At 35.5% G+C, this 20,546-nt stretch overlaps 2 protein-coding genes across 4 annotated transcripts; both read right to left on the bottom strand.

The window, feature by feature from the left end:
- Positions 1 to 1,385: 1,385 nt before the first annotated feature.
- foxj1b (forkhead box J1b) lies at positions 1,386 to 5,386 on the bottom strand. 2 transcript variants are annotated; one of them, XM_051123898.1, is made up of 3 exons: positions 4,733 to 5,385; positions 4,050 to 4,626; positions 1,386 to 2,870 (listed from the first exon to the last, which is right to left on the bottom strand). In XM_051123898.1, exons 2-3 carry the CDS (start codon positions 4,599 to 4,601, stop codon positions 2,070 to 2,072), a joined length of 1,353 nt encoding a protein of 450 aa, XP_050979855.1. In that variant the 5' UTR covers positions 4,602 to 4,626; positions 4,733 to 5,385; the 3' UTR covers positions 1,386 to 2,069. The 2 variants fall into 2 exon arrangements, with proteins under 2 accessions (XP_050979855.1, XP_050979853.1); XM_051123896.1 differs by having other exon boundaries at positions 4,050 to 5,386.
- Positions 5,387 to 6,438: 1,052 nt separating this feature from the next.
- mgrn1a (mahogunin, ring finger 1a) lies at positions 6,439 to 20,243 on the bottom strand. 2 transcript variants are annotated; one of them, XM_051123894.1, is made up of 17 exons: positions 20,101 to 20,243; positions 19,803 to 20,016; positions 19,382 to 19,500; positions 19,210 to 19,298; positions 18,981 to 19,127; positions 18,535 to 18,652; positions 18,302 to 18,368; positions 18,160 to 18,203; positions 16,451 to 16,498; positions 16,103 to 16,171; positions 15,801 to 15,960; positions 13,496 to 13,608; positions 12,819 to 13,030; positions 12,620 to 12,734; positions 10,926 to 10,971; positions 9,601 to 9,717; positions 6,439 to 7,270 (listed from the first exon to the last, which is right to left on the bottom strand). In XM_051123894.1, the coding sequence occupies exons 2-17, from the start codon at positions 19,888 to 19,890 to the stop codon at positions 7,158 to 7,160; spliced, it is 1,665 nt and encodes a 554-aa protein (XP_050979851.1). In that variant the 5' UTR covers positions 19,891 to 20,016; positions 20,101 to 20,243; the 3' UTR covers positions 6,439 to 7,157. The 2 variants fall into 2 exon arrangements, with proteins under 2 accessions (XP_050979851.1, XP_050979852.1); XM_051123895.1 differs by adding an exon at positions 7,598 to 7,640 and having other exon boundaries at positions 19,803 to 20,217.
- Positions 20,244 to 20,546: the final 303 nt, after the last annotated feature.

The following is a 20,546-nucleotide window of genomic DNA, read 5'->3' as shown; positions in this document are numbered from 1 at the left end:
AAATACAACAAATCTCAGAAATCATACCTTAAATATTATTAAAATTGTAATTGCTATTGATTTACCTCTAAAATCTTTTAATAAAATAGAAAAATATATATATACAAGGAAGAGGCAAGCAAAATCTTAATAGGTCAATATAACCCTTCTTATTAAGTTATATATTACTGTGTTTTGGTAGTGAGAAATTTGAGGAGAGGAAAAATATTCCAAAACGTTCTGAAAATGCAATATGAGAATTACAGTTGCTGAAATGTGTACCTTGGATAATATACAATTTGCATACATACAAAATTTGTGGAAAAATACACGTTTCCAATTCTGACTTCGAACCAGTTCTGTAGAATGGCCCATATACCAATCAATTAGACATGCTTGACGCTCTATGGCACCTCAAGCTAATGTAAAGAGTAAAGGTCAGTGTAAGCAAACACCTGTTGTGAAGCTTAATATTGTAGTTATCTGTATAAGTAAAACTGTAATTTGAGAAATGCGGGCCAGTCTGGGCATGTTTTTACTATATCGACTGTGTCAGTAATCAAACCGCTCTGACAATAAATCACAAATAGCCACATGAAAAGAGACAAGATGGATTCCCGTTTGAGTGTAAGTGGTGTGAAGAAGCAATTTTATTTTTGTATTTTTTGTTATCAGAAAACAGTCTTTTTTACAATAATTTCCAGCTAGCTATGGTCAGTGGGAAGTTATTAGAAAATCTTTGCTTTGAAATTGATGGGCTAAATTTGATAGAACACATACAGTCAGTAAACTACTTAAGGTGTGTGCTTTTGAATGTAGAAAGGTTTTGCTGTTTCTAAAAATGGTAACATTTTACAATAAAGTGTCATTTGTTAACATAAGTTAACATAACATAACATAAAGTATTAACTAACATGTATTAACTAACATGTACAAACAACGAACAATACATTTATTACAGTATTTATTTATCTTTGTTAGTTAATAAAAATACAGTTGTTTGTTCACGTTAGTTCACAGTGGCTTAACTAACGTTGACACAGTTTGTGATTTTACTAATGCATTAGTAATTAACATGAACTAAAATTAATAAATGCTGTAGAAGTATTGTTCATTCTTAGTTTGTTAACCAATGAAACTTATTGTAAAGCATTACCTTAAAATTTGATCATAAAATGAATCAAATCTCTTTTAAACAGAGAGAATGCTTATTATTCTCATAATGACTTTCAAGAAAGAATGTTGTTACTAACTTTTTTTCTGGAATTTTGAGGAACAGATCAAAAAATGAATTATAAAAATGCAAACAATGCTAAGGAAACAATGTAAATTTGTATTCGTTATATGTATATAAAGAACTCATGCATGCAAAAATCAAACGCAACACACTGAAAAACGTTGTACAGATTGATCCTTTTATTCAAGTACAGAATATATTTTGTTTCACGTTGCATGTTTTAGTCCATTTCTCAAAGAATCGATACAAGTACACTTCTAGAACAGTCATTGCCTCGTAAGATTGCCACCCACAACTCATGGTAAATCTGAGACTAATGCATTACAGTTTTGAAACGTCGGAGAGCACTTGTGGGACACTTTGCACTCTCATAGATTATCATAACAGACAGAAAATAAATTATGAGGCTAAATCACCGGGCAACAAACTGAGCTACTGTTTCAAAGTGCTTGTGCGGGGTTATTTTGTCTCTGGAAATGATTTCGTGAAGCACTTTGGCTTGTTGCATCCCTTTTTCCTCAAATATGTGATTTATATTTATTTTGTTAGACTTGTATAAAGCATGACATTGCCTAAGTAAACTAAAATGAATATATTAGATTGATTAATCATTAAGGAACAAAATGCCACTAACCTACATAACTACATTGTCTGGAGAAAATGTCCAACAAAAAAGATCAAGGGCGATTATAAATGAATCAGTATAGGTTCTTATAAAATGCAAAAGAAGTACAAAGAATAATAATTACATATAACTTCTCACATCCTCAGTAATTCATTATGCTAATGTAGCAAAACAAAAGTCAATAGGTCTTCAGACGAGCAAAGACAGTGCATATGTATTCAGACGTGTTCACAGATAAGACTCTGCTCTTTCCCAGAGTTGCATCTCAGAGAAGAATCCCTCACAAAGCCCATAGCCATGATCCAAGGTAAGCGGGATGGCTTGGACTTCCTCTTTAATCTCCCAAGGGTGCTGCTGATGCTGGTGAACCTGATCCGTGAACATTCCCTCGTAATATTGCGGATGCACCTGTACTTGCTGGTGGTGCTGTTGGTGAAAGTCCTCCATGTTGCATCCCATCATGCCGTTCGCCTCTAGGTAAGCACAAGCCTGTTCGTCCTCATTGCTGTAGCCAGGCCCGTGCTGGTTCTGCGAAGGTAGCTCCATCTCGCATCCCAGCGAGCTCAGCGCGGTGTTGATATCCAAATCCTCAAACGTGCTGTCGTTCCCACTGAGCACGTCGTCGAAAACAGACGCCAGGTCGAAATCTCCTCTCAGTACGTCTGATGTTTTGATGTCGGTGGTTAACAGAGGGCTCTTGGAGACTCTGGCCAGCTTGCTGCCTCGTTTGGGGAAGACTTGCTTGCGTTTGTTTCCTGGGACAGGTCCTTGGAAGTGGCCCATTCCCATTTGTTGGCCGGTCTGGTTGCACTGAGAGCTGTACGAGGAGCTGGGAGAGGATAACATTTTGCTCTGTCTTTGGGTATTGAAGTTTGTGGCAGGCATTCGCCGCCGTTTGAAAACGCCATTGACAAACATGTCAGCGTACTGCGGGTCGATTTGCCAAAAGCCTCCTTTTCCTGGCTCGTCTTTCTGCCTGGGCACTTTCATGAAGCACTTATTCAGGGACAAGTTATGGCGGATTGAATTCTGAAAGAAAAGAAGAAATCAGTTTATTTAAGAGTTAAGAATAATGCAAATTGTATGTAGAGTTAACATTATGGTTATTTTTAGAATGTGTGGCATAAATGCAATAACTTCAAGTGACAGAAGAAGACGGCACGCATAAAGGTTCCTATAAAATCCCATTGTGCAACAGGTAGAGGTGTCCTATTTCATTAGCTCACTGTGTGTGTGTGTGACAGAGACAAACGGGGGAGGGGAATATTGCGTGTACAGGAGAAGAAATGCGGTGAATAAGGCCGAGGCTCTCTAGTAATGCAGCACTCCTAGTTTCACATGATCAGTGGCTCCCTTAAGGATCCCTCATTATGGAAGAAGGCCTCAGGAAACTTAGTGCTCTTGGGTATAGTGGTCACCCCATCCATCATCAGTCATCCTACCTTAAGTATAGATGAGTGCACAGGTCTGTTTTGGTACTGCTGTATTGACAGATCATGGTTGACAAACACTAATTACCAAAAACTGACAATTTGATTCAGCAATGAATGACTCTTATGTATTGGTCCTTTTGGATGAATCAGAACATGAATGACTAAAACGGTTTTTTTAGTGAGAATCAGAAATATACAGAGCGTAGTATGAGCGCCGAACTACTGACTCTTTTGAACCGGTTCTTTTCAGTGAATCAGAAACATGGATAAACAAATGTAGTACGATTATCAAACATATGACTCGGCCGGTTATTTTTTTTTTATGAATCGTACCGAAACGTACAGAACTGTACTGAATCCTAAATATGACTCTTTTGAGGCATTTTTAGTTAATCAAAAATCTTAAAATTGCACGAATTGAACCGCAAGTTATACTTTTGTTAGGTTTGATTCAAAAAGTTTAAAAAGTAAAAACTTCTTATGAATTAACTATGTTATATCTGGTCTGTTAAAATACGAAATTGTCTTAGTTAGCAAGAGGCCTAACTAGATAATTTTTAAAGAAAGAATTGTAAAAAAAAAAAAAAGAATCGTTCAAAGAACCTGAATCGTTAAGAGGAATCGTATAATGGTCGGTGCACCTGTTGCACACACACACACACACACAAATAGCTGTTTTTCTTCTCTACTTAAAAAATCTAAAGATACTGCATTTCACTGCAGAAAAAACACATTAAGTCATTCTCAAAGATATATAAATGATAGGTGAATTTACCTGCCAGCTTGGCTCCGCGTATCTGTAGTAGCAGAAATTCTCCGTGATCCAGCTGTATATGGCTGACAGAGTGATTTTGGTTTTGTTGCTAGCTTGCATTGCCATGCAAATCAGAGTGGCATATGAATAGGGTGGCTTCACATGGCGGTTTGTTTTATAGTCTATTTCCTCAGACGGATTTGTTTGCGCCGTTACGTAGTGTCCCGCTTGCTGGTGCGCGTATGAATTCGCCAAACTGCTGCAGGACGTTGTGGGATTCCCAGGTGTTTGTGGCATCCCTGTGGCGGCGGTATCTCCGGCAGGTGGGCTGGAGGGCGAGTCGGTGCCCCCCAGCTGGTTTTTGTGGTAGAAGAGGTGTTGCGGATGGCAGCCGGAGCTGGGAGTCCGCTCAGGATTGGCACTGAGGATGGAGAAGTTCTGCAGCCAGTGCAGACTGGTGAGACTGTCGTCAAAGTGAACAGAGCCGCTGATATTGTCCTGATCCTCCGGATGAAGCATCATCCATTTCTCTTTGAATTTATTCGCAATCTCAGGGCTCATTAACACTGGCATCGTAGGCACGATTTAGTGTTCAGATCTGTAAAACAGACAGCGTTGCTTGAAATTACAGTTAATGAACTGCAAAAAAGTGTACTTTGCGTATAATCCACAGGTTAGGCAAATGAAATCCTTCGAATGCCTACCTGCGAAATGAAAACACACCGAAGACCTCGTCGGTTTGACCCGTAGCGGTGAATATGTCAGTCCGTTAGATTCAGCCCGTTCGCCTCAGTGCAACAAGTGCAGCAGATAAACGTGCGCATCCACAAAATCAGACATGTCCTGATATCTGCTGCGTAAAAGTATCATTCCAATCCTGTCTTGAAGAAAGCCATGTAGAAACACATTTACTCTTTCACAAGCGAGTGAAAACCCGTGAAATGAGATGTAGGCTTTGCACTCCGCCGTTTTGGCTGTTTCTTAATAGCCCTTTAAATGTTGACGCGCTCTGATTGGCTGAGAGCTCGACTTGAACATGTCATTGTCCCTCACGAGGAGTGTATTCAACCACACATCCGCGCGTAATGTGACAGGTGCTCATTTTCTGGCAATTATAGTAATTTATTAAATTATTCGATTACATATTAGTTTTTTAAACCGCGTGAACTGACACATTTCTTGACTGAAAAGCAGCGTATAAACTGATACATTTGTGTTTTTGCGTTTTATCTATTGTTATCATCATCGTTACCATTTTAAAAATTCTTTCTCTAAATCAGTTTTCATTTTAACTTTGCTAACATACCTGGAGTGAGCCGTTAAAAAGTCGTTGGTAGTAACTGCCCCGCGCCAAGAGTTTCAGAAAGGCGCACAAATGAAAACAGTGACGTGCAATAAGAAGCGCGCCACTCATCCCGCCTGAGGAGACCTCTGCTCTCTCGTCGTCACACTGTCAAAGCATTGGTTTACAGACCACATTGTCCAACATATAGCCGTTAAACCCACTCAAAATTAGTCTCTGCATTTTGGTTAAATATTTCAGGTGATAGGAGAAACTACATCATGAACTACAGCCGTTTCGTATGTTTAAATGTATGTATTTATAAAACCGTGAATACACTGCCACCGTCTGGCTAAATATGATCTCCACACTATAATAAGCACAGCTGAAATATGTATGCCTATTTATGTCATTCCTACGGAATTTTTAGCCGTTAAATCAGTCCTCAGTGTCATGATAATGTTTGGGGAAAATACAAAATATACAAAAAATATACAAAAATATATATTAGTATTTGTTGATGGACACAAAGTTCAGTGAACAGCGTTTAAATGTCTTTCAATTTTTATTTATTTGTGACTCTGGACCACAAAACTAGTCATAAGAGTCATTTTTTTAATAAAATTGGAGATTTATACATAATCTGAACGCTGAATAAATGCCAATACTTGACCGAGATACAATTATTTGAACATCTGGAATCTGAGAGTGCAGAAATATCAAAATATTGAGAAAAACGGCTTTAAACTTGTTCTAATGAAGCTCTTTGCAATGTATTTTACTAATCAAAAACTAAGTTTTGACATATTTATGGTAGAAAATTGACTAAATATCTTAATGGAACATGATCCTAATAACCTAATGATTTTTGGCATAAAAAAAAAAAAAGATAATTTTGACCAACACAGTGTATTGCTGGCTATTGCTACAAATATACCTGTGCTACTTAAAAGTGGTTTTGTGGTCCAGGGTTACATATTATTATGGCATTATTAATAATTCAGCTTTGCTTAATTTTACATTTCTTTAAGGTATCTATTGGAATCTATTGAAATTAGGATTTATGCCAGAACAGCAGAATCATCAGCAATCTCATAAATTTGTTTTAAAATAAATAACCACAGTGACTCGTATTTGTGCACAACACTTTATGATAAAACGATCTGACTACATACAAATATACATAACTTTTAAAGGTGCCTGACGTAGATAAGCAGCAGTGAATTCACTAAAAAGCATCAGATATGTTGCTGTAAATGATGGCAGATCCCTCTACGAACTACTATTTAAAGCTTCAAAAAGTGCTACAGCTTCCCACTTTGTATGTTTCAACGGGAGGACGAAGGGACGGCCACAGTACTTTAAGGCACAAAACAAATATATAAGACACAGACGTAGATGATTACTTCAACTGGATAACTGATTATACTATGCGTCCGTATCATACTGCAATCTGATGCACTTAGTGTCCATTTGCTGATTATATATTTATAAAAAACAATAACAAGTACACAGTCAAAAAAATCACCACGAAGCTGCATACTTCAGAGACTGAGCATTCATTAAAGTAAGTCAAATCTTTCAAAATTTCTAGAATCTCAAAGCTATGACTGTCTTATAAATGATGAAGATTCTTAAAGTTTTCTTGAAGATAGTGTGTTAGATTTCTGTGCAGGGTTTCTATTACACAGTGAAATGTCTTGGACTCTTTAATACATAACATTGATTGTGGTTCTCAAGAAGTAACTGTCTTAACTGTGACAAGGTAGCTTTCAAACAACAGTGTGCTGGAATGGGAATAGTTTGATTAACGTAGTAGATATTGAAACTGGCACAGCAGGGGGCGTTTATGAAGTGAGACGCTCATCTTCCATGCGCAGGGTGCTGGGGAGGCAGAGCAGGGGCTGACTGGAGCTGCTGGTGCTCTGACTCTTCAGGCTTTCTATGGACTCTGATGACCCTGAGAAAGGATGAAAACAGGTGGAGTGAGAATGGAGGAGAATATTCACTTCAAGGACATGTTTGAATTTATTTTATTATCTTTTGATTAAAAGTGCTTAAAAGGTTTTCAGGCCAATTGGACCAACTGTTTTGAAATGTTAGCGTTGGACCAGACTGTTAAGTCTCTATCATAAACATAGCATGGAAGGGTGTGTCTAAACTTTTGGTAAAGTAATTGTGTTTGCATGTGACTTATAAACATTATGAACTGACTTTTACAAAGTGACTGGTAGAAAAATGGAAAATCAGTAAAAAGAAAGAAGTATTCATGACATTGGTGACCTACCAGAGTCAACATTCTTCTACAGCAGTGGACCATGACTCAGACGCTATGTGTGTTAAGAGCAAGCCAAGTTAGAGTAAGAAAGAGAGAGGGTTAGGAGACAGCACAGCATTAGACATGCATCAGACACACAGAATCAGTATGGCCCAGTAAGCCCATTTTCACCACATAAGGGGGGTTAAAAAAGAAAAAAATATCATGCTTTGGTAAATCATAAGCGATACTAAATCATAATTTTGAGATTTGAGATTAGTCAATTTATGTCATAATGACCTAGTATTTGATCAGTTTGACTTGGTACACAACCAGTCAAAAGTTTTTGAACAGTTAGATTTTTAATGTTTTTAAAGAAGTCTCTTCTGCTCACCAAGCCTGCATTTATTTGATCCAAAGTACAGCAAAAACAGTAAAAATTTTTTTTTAAAAAGTGGCTCTTTTCTATTTGAATATATTTTAAAATGTAATTTATTCATGTAATCAAAGCTACATTTTCAGCATCATTACTTGAGTCTTCAGTGTCACATGATCCCTCAGAAAACGTTCTAATATGCTGATTTGCTGTTCAAGAAATTTTTTTATTATTATTATTATCATTATATTTAAAACAGCTGAGTAGATTTTCTTCAGGATTTTTTGATGAAAAAAAAAAAAAGCTTTTGTAACATTATACACTATACCATTCAAAAGCTTGGAATCAATATAATTTTTGGGAAATTATAAGAAATTAATACTTTTATTTGGAAAGGATGCTTTAAATTGATGATAAAGACATTTATAATGTTACAACAGATTTCTATTTCAGATAAATGTGGTTCTTCTATTAATGAAAAAAATAAATAAATAAATAATAATAAAAAAATTGAAAAAAAAATTCTACCCTGCTGTTTTTAACAAAAATAATAACCGTTTTTAAGCAGCAAATCAGAATATTAGAATGATTTCTGAAGGATCATATGACTGGAGTAATGATGCTAAAATTTAGCTTTGAAATCCCAGGAATAAATTACATTTTAAAATATATTCAAATAGAAAACAGTTTATATAACAGAAAACATTTAAAAAATTTTTTACTGTACTTTGGATCAAATAAATGCAGGCTTGGTGAGCAAGAGACTTCTTTTAAAAAAAAAACAACAACAACAACAAAAAAAAAAAAAAAAACAGTAAAATCTTAACTGTTCAAAATCTTTGGGCAGGTAGTGTATCTCTTAATTTTGACTGTTTATGTTATAATTATGATTTAACAAAGCATTACAATTGTTTTTCTAAAGTGGTGAAAATGGACTACAGTAACATAAGAGATATTCTTAATTACATGTAAAATACAAATTCAAAGCATTTCTATCATGTAATTTAACAATGATTTAATTACTATAGTTACATTTAAATTCTAAATACTATAATAAACTATTCATTTCTTATTAAATTAAACTTGCTTACATAATAAAATAAGTAACATTTAATACAATTACATTAGATCTCAAACACATTTCTAAAGAATTTATTTTAAATTAAATTTACCTAATAGAATTGATAAAATATCACATTTCATGCTTTTACATCAAGAATCATATTATCAGAATATATATTTACACACCTATTAAGAACGTCTTAATAATGTACTTTTTTTGGTTTCTAGTGTGTTTGTTTGTTTCTAAGGCATATAAAATACACTGTAAGAGAACAGTAAATGCTTTTAAAGACAGAAAAAAAAAAAGTATCTAAAGAGAAGCTTCACTGGAAGAAACTGCTGAGCAAGGAAGCAGCAATAACAGAGGAGGTTTACACAGCACAGCATCAGTTCTGCCAAACATGCTGAAAAATTTGCTTGCTCCAACTTTGCTCTTTTGCATTTTCAAGTCAACAGTACAAAGGTTTATCAGGGCGTAAAAGACACCCCGTCCTTGAAAAAGGATTTAAAGTAACTACTACTATATAAAGGAGTTTTGGCAGAATTCATGGGGGTGTCAGGATTGTGGGGTACTGAGTGTGTGTTAGCAGCTCACCAGGCAGTGCCAGATCTGCCGAGGGGTCGCTTTCTGTCCGGCTCAGGCTGCTGCGCTCACTGTGGCAGTCCTGTAGGATTTCGCTCACAGACACACCCAGCGATCTGCTCTCTGAACCTGCCAATATGACATGATTAACGTGGTTTGTTCTCCATCACTGGCACACAAAAGCATCACAACCAAAGCAGCATCACAACTAATCACATATATTCTATAATCACACAGCATATATATATTACATATTATCCCTTTTGCCGCTGGCCATATTATTTGCAGCACTGACATGAATGCTTCATTTTTTTTTTTTTTTTTTTTTTATATTTTCTTTGAGTAAAATACAATAAAATAAAAAAAATAAATAAAAATAAATAAATAAATATATACATACATACATATATATATATATATATATATATATATAAAAACAAAAAAAACAAAAAAAAAAAACAAGTCCACACTTTCAGAATACCACTCTTTAAATAAATAAACTTTAGGAAAGAGAAAAAAGGAAATATCTAATAAAACAAAATATGAAAAGAAGATATGAAAAGATAAGGGAGGTTGAGGTCAACTACTGCATCTTAAAGGCCAGGAAGTTCTTCAAAGTATTTAATAAAGGGGGACCATCTGACTTGAAACTTACGTTTTGAACCTCGAAACATATATTTAACCTTTTCCAACTGAATGTAAAACATTACTTCTTTTATCCAACTACCATGTGTTGGAGGGTCTGCCCTTTTCCACTTAAATAATATTAAGCGCCTTGCTAGTAGTGTAGTGAAGGCAATAACAGAATGCATGTCATTTCTGAGTTCTATACCCTCAGGCACCACACCAAAAATGCCCATAAAAGGATCAGGATAAATCTGGATGCAGTATATCTGTTGATATGATTCAAAAATGCCCTTCCAAAACTCTTTTAGCTTGGAACACAACCAGTACATATGAGCAGTGGTAGCAGGTGATTGTGAACACCTACCACATACAGGGCTAACATTTGGATAAATCTTGGCTAGTTTGGAGTTGGTAAAATGAAGCCTATGGAGAACCTTAAATTGAACTAAGTAAGGAGGAATGGACCTGATCCAAAGCATATTCCCATTCTCCATCTGTAAATTCTCTGCCCAAATTGTTTTGCCAAGCTTTATGAATATAATCCAGGTTCTGTGGATCTATAGATGTTATAATAGAGTATATGTTTGAAATGAGTCCCCTATCATGCGGGTTTAAATCAAGCAATTCCTTAATAGGTGATGTAAGGGGCATACCTTGATGAAACATGAATGCTTCATTTTAATGTTGATTTGCATATCAAATTTGCTAACCTGAATTTGGGAAGCCAGGTTTGGAAGACACACCCTCTGCTGTGGCCTGTTGGAAAATATACTACAATGAGCTGTTTTTTTACAGGTTGTTGGAAATGATAAACAGACACAACCGTATAGGTTGTTTACTAGTTTGCATTTCTTTATCAGTCACATGCAACCAGTTAAAACCCACAGATCTATGCAAACTAATCCATGGAATTACACAGCCAGCTCATCCATGCCATGAGTCACACACACGCATAATGAACGTTTACTGGAAATACATTTATTAAAAAAATACTGTACAGTATTATTTATGCCACAGGCACTTTCATTTCATCTACACAGGTCATTTTAAGACAAAGTAAGAAAACTGTTTGTAAAACATAGTAGTTTCTGCTTACTCATAAGCCACTTACTCAGTGGGTTACACTCTATTTTAATGTGACGTTGTTATAATTACACAGTAATAAAATTAATGAACTACTACTGAATTACATATGAAATCTGTTTCTTTTTTCCCAGATTCAGTTTTTTTCTGTTTTAAATTTCTGGATTCATTTTTTTTTTCATTTCAATTTTTCTAGACTTTAAATGGTTAAATTAAACTTTATTAATCAAAAAGCATGTCTAATTAAATAAAATCATGAAACTTACAATATATAATAGCAATTTATTAAAAGGTTAACAAAAGCTACATTTTTAAGGCCCTATGAAATGTTATATTGCAATAAACCTCAAATTCAGGATTATTTTTTTTTTTTACCAAATTCTGTTTTCCATTAACTTTCTGAATTTCATTTTAAAGGTTTAATTAAAGTGTAATAATCAAAATAATCACCTCTAATGAAATGATTTTATTATATAAAAAATAAAATAAAATAATAATAATAATAATAATAATAATATTAGAGAGAGAGAGAGAGAGAAATACCGTGTTGTATAATTACATTTCTCTAATTTTACATTTCAACCTAAACCAACCTTTTATTTTGACAAGTTGCTGGGAAGACCTGTAAGCTTCTGCTTGTATATAATATGATGATAAGTAAAATGCTCATGCAGTGACTCTCAGAGTAGTTCTACAGATTGCGTTTATGTGTTCATGTACTCATTAATTGAGGCGGAAGTGGCTAAAAATGCTGCAAAAGTCATGAGTGCTTCAGAATGTGTACAGTAAACTAAACCAAATGTCTGTGGCTTTCATTCACACAGACACATTTAAATAGTAGTTTTGCAGCTTAATATTCACAGACACTAGTCCATATCACGTTGTGATTTAAGCGTACTGACCTACTTTTGATATATCCATCCAAAATTTGGCAAATTCCATGACATTCAGCGTTATACAGTAAATTCTGTTTTTATGACTGGATTCCATGATTCTGTCCATCCATTTATAAATTTTATGGGTGTGGCTTCCAGTCTTATCCACGTCCAGCTATTTTTAGCTGTACAAAACAGCTAATTTTGCTGCTTGATACCGCAAATTGGTGCGTCTTACCATATTATTTTACTTTCCTGCAGAGCTCAGCTCCAACCCTTAAGATTTGGTTTAGAGTTAGTTGCTTGTAATTATGCAAAATTTACTGTTAGTACTGTAAGTACATGTAACGTATAACTATGTCACCTAAAAATGAAGTGTTACTGGTTATTGGCTAGTCAATGGGCATCATTTTACAAGTACAGGGAAGAAATTCATAGTGGCTGACCTCAGTGGGGCTGAGACTACAGGGCAGAACAGACTGAGGCTGGGCATCAGAGAGCTCAGACATCCTCTCCTCATCTTCCTCCTCCTGTATGGGGGATGATGGAGAACGTGTAGACCTGGAAACATGACACATATCACTTGAAAAAAAAAAGTGTTATTTGAGCACTTTCAGAGTGAATACTTTCTCAATACGGACTTACCCATCTGGTGACTTGCTACCTTTTCCCTTCATCGATGTGGTATCTGCGCTCTGCTGCCGTCCAGTCAGGTTAAGGGGATCCCCCATCTCCCCAGAAAACTGGATTTCCTCATAAAGAGGTGCTGATGGGATTGAAGGGGACACAGGTTGCACCCCATTCAGGGCTTCCAGCAGAGAGATGGGCTCATAGCCAGGAGGGATGTTGTCGGCATTCTGAGAGAAAAAAAAAAGCATGCTGTTTGTAAACTTCTGACTCAATGCCATGTAGAATCAAAAGAATTTATAGGTCTTACAATATCAGTCAATCTTACTGTTAAAAATCTTTTGACTTGTTACGTATTTTAAAAAATATTCAACCAGAAACGTTATTTTAAATTGTAATAATATTTTAGAAAGTTACTGTTTTTACTGTACTTTTGATCAAATAAATGCATTCATGATGAAAACAACAAAAAAAAATCTAAATTTAAAACAAATTTGTTCAATATGTTGGTTGTTTAAAAAGAGGAGGTTATACGCCATTGAAAACCTGAAATACCATTCATAACTATACTGGAGTCAAATGTGAAGCACGATTCCACTGGACAAAATCAATACTGCTGTAGCAACACAGTGAAAAAGGATCCTTGATGTATTAATAAACTGGAGTACAGGATGAAGTGTGAGTGTGAACTTTACCGAATGCTCAGTATGGTCAGAGCTCTGGGACAGCACTGGGCTAAAAGAAACTGGTGAGAGAGTGGCAGCTGTTTTCTTCCTCACGGCTCGAATCTGGAGCAGGGCTCTGAATGCTGGGGCAGAGAGAGGAGAAAGAAAGGTCAGGTGGGGAAAAAGGATACAAACAAGTGCACTGTGCATAAACAAACACAGGTGCTGCATATTCACACAGCAGCTTAAAAGTTACCAAATTCATTTGGCTACAAAAAAGGGGGTAAATATTTGCACAGCTGGTCTCACTGTTGAAGCAAAATCAGTGCACATTCTCTCAGTGAAGAAATTCTACAGGGCAGAAATATTTACTCAAATACACAAAAGCTTGGAAACTCACAGTCCTGTTGTATATACTTTCGTTTTTAGCATGTTTCTCCTTTAAGGAACAGTTCACACAAAAATGAAACCTTGCTGAAAATGTACTCAACCTCAGGCCACCTAAGACGTAGATGAGTTTGTTTTTTCAATAAAACAGATTTGGAGAAATTTAGCATTACCAACTGATCCTCTGCAGTGAATGGGCGCTGTCAGAATGAGTGTTAAAACAGCTGATAAAAACATCATAGGAATCTACAAATAATCAACACGAATCCAGTCCATCAATTAAAGGAGAAGACCATTTCCAGAACAAAAATGCACAGATAATGTACCTACTTTTAAATCGTACTGGGTCGGTACTTCTGCAGCGATGATTTTGAAATCATTTTTGCAGTTGAGGGAGAAAATACACTTGGAGTTGCTCGACATACCCTAACTGTCTTGAGTCAGAATACACAGAGTTCAGGCAGAGCAAGACAAGATGAGCGTTTGAGATTAAGAGTATTTAAACTGTATTTTTTTTTATGAAAATAACCAATCATTTCACTAGATAAGACTCTTCTTCCTTGGCTGAGATCGTTTGCAACCGCATTTGGGATCGTTTGAAGCCGCATTTAAAGGGGTCATCGGATGCCCATTTTCCACAAGTTGATATGATTCTTCAGGGTCTTAATGAAAAGTACCAAATACTTTGGTTAAAAATTCTCAATGGCAGTGTAAAATAACACCCTTTAACCTTGTCAAAGTAAGCTCTGCAAAAATCAACCCATTCTGATGGACTGTTCAGCAGCTCAGATGTCGGGAGTAAATGACGACCACTATGTTCATTCTTACATGCAACACCTCAATCGCTCAATCTGAGATATTCTTGTCTAACTTACACCCCTGCTCTGGCATTGACACAATGGAGGTCGGACTGTTACAGCTGATTTCGGGCGGGTCTGAGGTAAGACGCTAATTTCAATCAACTATCGTGGGAGCCTCTGTCGGTGTCGGCTCGATTTAAAAAAGGGGATATTATTTTTACAGATTAATTAAAAACCACTGCATGGATTTTTATCATTATAGGGTAGATTTGTACATACACTGCGAACACACATTAATGTTCAAACAACATGTAAAAGTGAACTTTGCATCCGATGACCCCTTTAAGCTGCATTTTGGAAGTTCAAACTGGGGGCACCATAGCAGTCCATTTTATGGTGAAAAATGCTGAAATGTTTTCCACAAGAAACTTCATTTCTTTACAACTGATGAAAGAAAAACACATTTTGGATGACAAGGGGGGTGAGTACATTATCTGTAAATTTTTGTTCTGAAAGTGAACTTATACAAGATGTTTAAACTGTCACTTCTGGACAAAATACCAGTCCTTCAGTAGATGAAAAAAAATGCCCCTGTTGTCCTCTCATAACAAAATCCACCAATATTCATCTTAATGATGAACTTCTTACAAACACTCACTCTGACAGCAACCATTCACTGCAGAGGATCTATTGGTGAACAAGTGATTTATTGCTAAATTTCTCCAAACCTAACCCTAACAAACAAACATTTCATTTCTGGGTGAACTATTCCTTTAAAAAAAAAAGCTGAAAGTGTTTTTGTAACATAAATCTATTAAAAATGAGCTGCTGTCTATTTCCTCACATAAATCGAATGACCATTATTACATGCCATCCCCACCAGATGGCACTGTTCTTCAACAGTCACAAGATCCACACTGCATGAGTGATAAGTGATTCGCTAGTGACTATTCATCAGTAAGAACAATAAAAAGGGTAATAAAAGCACAATGGCAAATCAGTACATATTGGATTTAAAAAATCATCACCCAGCCTTTTATCTTTACGGCCATACCCACTTTAAAGGTTCGGCTCATTTAGCGGAACAAATCTGAATAATAATGGAGGAACAATACGGGAAGCTCAAGTGTTGATTAATGAATACTTACGCAGTCTGCAGATAGGGCAGTTGTTGGCCTGGTAACGCAGTGTGTCAGCACAGGCATTGCACAGACACAGGTGCCTGCAAGGGAGAATGAGCGTGTCACGCAGGTCTGATAAACAAACCACACACTCGCTGCTGTTGTCACTGTTCTCATCCTCTGTGGACTGAAGAGAGAAGACAAAACAAAACACTGTAAAACAGTACATGAAATCAGAGACAGAAAAAGACAGGATGGATATCGTATTACCACTTGTGCACGTCACATCTCCTTCGGCCTAAATTCTCTGCCGTAGTGACATGATTTACCTTTGTCTCCTGATTGTTCCGGTTTTCAATGCCGTAAATCTCCTGCAGGAGATAGCTCACACGGTCCACCTAAAAAATGAGCATGCGATACATAAATGTGGATTACTAGCATGGGATACATCACAGCACAGATCAAAACGCTCATTATCTTTTTCATGAAGTGACATGGCCTGATTACTGCTTCCACACATGTGGAGTGGATAAGCGTAGACGAGTGTGGACGGATCAAAGCTTTCAATCTGTCTATTAAATGAGGGATCCAATTAAGAAACTCAATCATACAACCACAATCACATATGCACTGGAAAATGAGATTGTTCTATTGTTTCAAGAGACAAAAATACTTACAATTTGCTTCTGTTTTAAAGGCTTCACTGAGAAACTGCCATCAACATGCTGTAAGGGAAAATACACAATATTACTATTATAAAAACAACAAAAAGTAAGGTATGGTAAAAATGTTGTGCACTGAGAATGTGAAAGATCAAATGTACACTTGCATTTCGTTGGGAAATGGTCAGTGAAGAAATCTGTGCATATTTACATTCTTAACATGGAAAAAGTTTTATTTTTTTCACTCTTCTCTTTAAAAACATTTAACATCATAAATATATTAGAAGAGTGATTAAAATTGAATGAAAGCTATTTTAAAATTAGTTAAAAGCAGTATTTTATAGTTTCCAAATCCATGAAAACAGATCATTACTTTTAAACATCTCTTGATATATTAGTCTGATTCTCCTGTGTTAATAAACACACTACCAGTCAAGATTTTTTTAATTTTTTTTTTTAAATAAGTCTCTTCTGCTCACCAAGCCTGCATTTATTTGATTCAAAGTACAGCAAAAACAGTAAAATATTTGTACTATTTAAAATAAATGCTTTCTATTTGAATATATTTTAAAATATAATTTATTCCTGTGATCAAAGCTAAATTTTCAGCATTACTCCTGCTTTCAGTGTCACATGATCCTTCAGAAATCATTCTAATATGCTGAGTTGCTGTTCAAAACACATTCTTTTTTTTATTAGCGATATTAAAAACATTTGTGCAGTTTAACATTTTTATGGGATGATACATGCTTTCATTTTTTCCAATATTTAAAACAGTTGTGTACATTTTTTAAGGATTCTTTGATGAATAGAATGATCCAAAGATCAGTATTTGTCCGAAATAGAAAGCTTTTGTAACATTATACACTACTATACCATTTAAAACCTTGGAGTCAGTATAATTTTTTGGAAAGAAATTCTAGAAATGAATACCTGTATTTAGCAAGGATACTTTAAATTGATCAAAAGTGATAATAAAGACATTTATAATGTTACAAAATATTTCTATTTCAGATAAATGCTGTTCTTATGAACTTGCTATTCAACAAAGAAACCTCAGCTGTTTTCATCATAATAATACATGTTTTTCAATGCAGCAAATCAGAATATTATAATGATGTCTGAAGGATCATGTGACTGGAGAAATAATGTTAAAAATTCAGCTTTGAAACCACAGGAATAAATTACATTTTAAAATACATTTATATAGAAAACAGCATTTTAAATAGTAAAAATACTTTAGAATTTCACTGTTTTTGCTGTACTTTGGATCAAATAAATGCAGGCTTGGCTAGCAGAACAGACTCCTTTAACAAAAATCTTCTTTTAAAGTAATCTTACAGTTCAAAAACTTTTGACTGGTAGTGTACGAAACTTCACAGGCTCTTCATGATGCTTTTGTTCTTTGTAATAATGCGAAATAATGTTAATTCTGTCTACTTTTTTATTTTCTACATTGCCTACAAAACAATTTCCAGGGTTCTTACTCTTTTTGACCATGACTTTTAAGAGCCTGAAAAAACACAATTTTAAAATTTAAGATTCCACATTTCATGTTTTCCAAAATCATGTGAACCATGAATCTCAAACCATCCTGACTCTATAAAATCCTGCCTGGTTAATGACTTACTCAGTGTTATTCAGTGTCACGAACCATGACTAAATGTTTGCAAGCTTTCAGCTGACAAATCTTGAGCATAAAACAATTCTCAAGAAATACACACCCTTTCAAAAGCTGCCAAGAGAACATGTGCATGCCCGGTGACATCTGTAAAAGAAAACAGTGTTTTGTAAGACAACAGTATGTAACGGTATTACATAAATTCTAACTGATTATATTTTTTATAAACAAAATTTTTCACCAACCATCTCCATCGTCCACAATAGCTTGGACCACCAAAGGGAAAACGCCTTTGTCCAAATCAAAGTTCAGCTACAGAAATATTTCAATGTTTATTTCTAAAAAATACATGACTCCTTACTATTACACAATAGTTTTTTTTAAAAACATTGTTCTTTTAGAAAGTCATCACAGCACATGACACTGTTGCAAATGAGTCTCTAAGTGTCTACCGAAACATAATCTTAGTAAATCAAACCTCTTCAGGCTTCCATTTGGTGAAATCAATCTTAAAGGATGGCAGAGAAAATTGCTGATTTATTCCTCTCTTATAATGGACCGTCTCAGACACCATTGAAGGGCTCTTGGGGCTGTATCTTTAAAAAGAAAATGTAGTGAATATCACCAACGGCATACCTGAGGGTGTCAATTACTAGTAATGTGCATTAAAACACAGTGAGCAATGTAAAAAGGGCTTAAGACTAAGCGCTAATTGTAGGAATTAAATAAGTTGCCAAGAGAGTTGTTGTCTAGATACCATTGGGTTATGTTTCTTTGGGCTCAAATGGCGCAAGTGAGGCTATCAATCACACTTTTAATTATCATCTAAATATTTTCCTCTATAAGAAGCGTATACAAGCATGGTGATTTAGCCTCATTCAACTGCAGATGCTTTACCCTATGTACTTTTCAGTGGAAACTTACATTGCCATCCCATTGGCAAACTCCTCAAAGGCCTGACAGTATAATGTAATAGCCACTCTGGCATCAGTATCAAAGCAGAATTCAACACTGTAGAGAACCCTGGGATCTCCCGTGTCCTCTGGTGTGCTGTCAGAATCGTCCTTATACCTGCAAAGAAAATTGAAAAACAATTGTCAACATTTATTCATTCAATCATTATTCCTTCTACGACTATATATTTAGAATATACCTGACAAGTCGTAAAGAATCCTTCCTGATGTTCACCAAACTCCGCAGCGTCTTCACAGGCTCATGTGGAGCTGGGGTCACATAGGGAAACTGTGTGAAACAAGATAAATACGTAAGTGTGAGGACGACCGTGTCAAAGTTTTGAGGTTGTTTCATATGGTTCATATGGTCACCTGCACAGGTCTGTTGCCTAAGAAATTCAAATCCATATTTTCCCCAAAAAGATATCCCTCTGGATGGGGTGTGTCAAACTTTTCTCCTCCCATGAAAAAATGGCTGGTGAAATAATTTCCTGCAATGAAGACATTAGGGAGATTATTATCTGTGATGAATGTGGTCATTAGACAAATCTGACACCGGAAGATGTTGTAATGCATTCATGAGGACATCAAATTAATATATCTTCTTTACATATTCAAACACTGCCAAAGTCAATTTAAAAACCAGAAACATTACACGTTCATTTAATAACTTTTAATAGAAACTAACAAACTTAAATAACGTGTGACAGTCGATGAGTGACACCAAAATGCTAAAAATACACACTTCGTAATTAAGCTAACGTTTGTCAACACTACTCAAGTGAGATTTTACCTGATTTTGGGGGATATCTGTACGCCGAATTGGCTTGAATATCGATGTCTTCAACTCCAGCAATCCTTCTGCTTAATATTGAACCCATGTTTAAACGTAAATGGCTGTTGAAAACCGATATATGTGGATAAAGGAAGATTTGTTTGGGCAGTTAGCTGGACACGGTTTGCTTCCTCCGCTATGGATACATTCCCATCTCTAGCGACAAAAAGAACTGCGAACAAAAGAAATCAACTTCTGTATCTACGTTTAGCTCTTTTAAAAAAGAAAGTGACTTATGTATAATGTACTGACTCACGGTTAGACGCCAAATAAACGACGTTTTATCGGTAAGCAAAATAAAAACATAAACAAGACTATTGGAAAAGACTCTCTTCTGAGGATCCCATACTCTCGCGAGATGGGATTTTCTGAGAGCAAAGGATATTGGGATATGTTGTACCTGTATACCGGTCTCAGCTGACCTAAACAGAAGATAGGCACATCACAGAAGCTTTAAAAGAAATCTTATTTCGACGCTATTTAATGATTATGGACATGCATTGAGCTATGTTTATTATTCACAAGATTATTCAATCCAAATGTCGATGCTGAAAATTATAATTTGAGCTATGGTCTAAAATTCTATTTTATAACACCCAAACTAATATGATGATAAAATTACATATTGTTTATTCTTATGTTTGTGCTTAAGATGTGATGCTTTAAAAAAAAAAAAAAAAAAAAAAGCATATCATTTTACCA

The sequence above is a fragment of the Labeo rohita genome, chromosome 12 (genome assembly GCF_022985175.1).
Source record: "Labeo rohita strain BAU-BD-2019 chromosome 12, IGBB_LRoh.1.0, whole genome shotgun sequence".
NCBI classification, from domain to species: Eukaryota; Metazoa; Chordata; class Actinopteri; order Cypriniformes; family Cyprinidae; genus Labeo; species Labeo rohita.
Note: the sequence above shows the minus strand (reverse complement) of the source record. Positions and strands in the feature narration are given on the sequence as shown.

What these genes read in the sequence shown, in the direction of transcription:
- foxj1b (XM_051123896.1), bottom strand. Translation starts at nt 4,601, where the DNA reads ATGCCAGTGTTAATGAGCCCTGAGATTGCGAATAAATTCAAAGAGAAA. An exon ending in ACGCGGAGCCAAGCTGGCAG is followed by an intron (nt 2,871 to 4,049) that starts GTAAATTCACCT and finishes CTTTTCTTTCAG; the next exon opens with AATTCAATCCGCCATAACTT.
- mgrn1a (XM_051123894.1), bottom strand. Translation starts at nt 19,890, where the DNA reads ATGGGTTCAATATTAAGCAGAAGGATTGCTGGAGTTGAAGACATCGAT. An exon ending in CAGATATCCCCCAAAATCAG is followed by an intron (nt 19,501 to 19,802) that starts GTAAAATCTCAC and finishes TCTTCATTGCAG; the next exon opens with GAAATTATTTCACCAGCCAT. An exon ending in TCTTGGCAGCTTTTGAAAGG is followed by an intron (nt 16,499 to 18,159) that starts GTGTGTATTTCT and finishes TTTCCCTTACAG; the next exon opens with CATGTTGATGGCAGTTTCTC.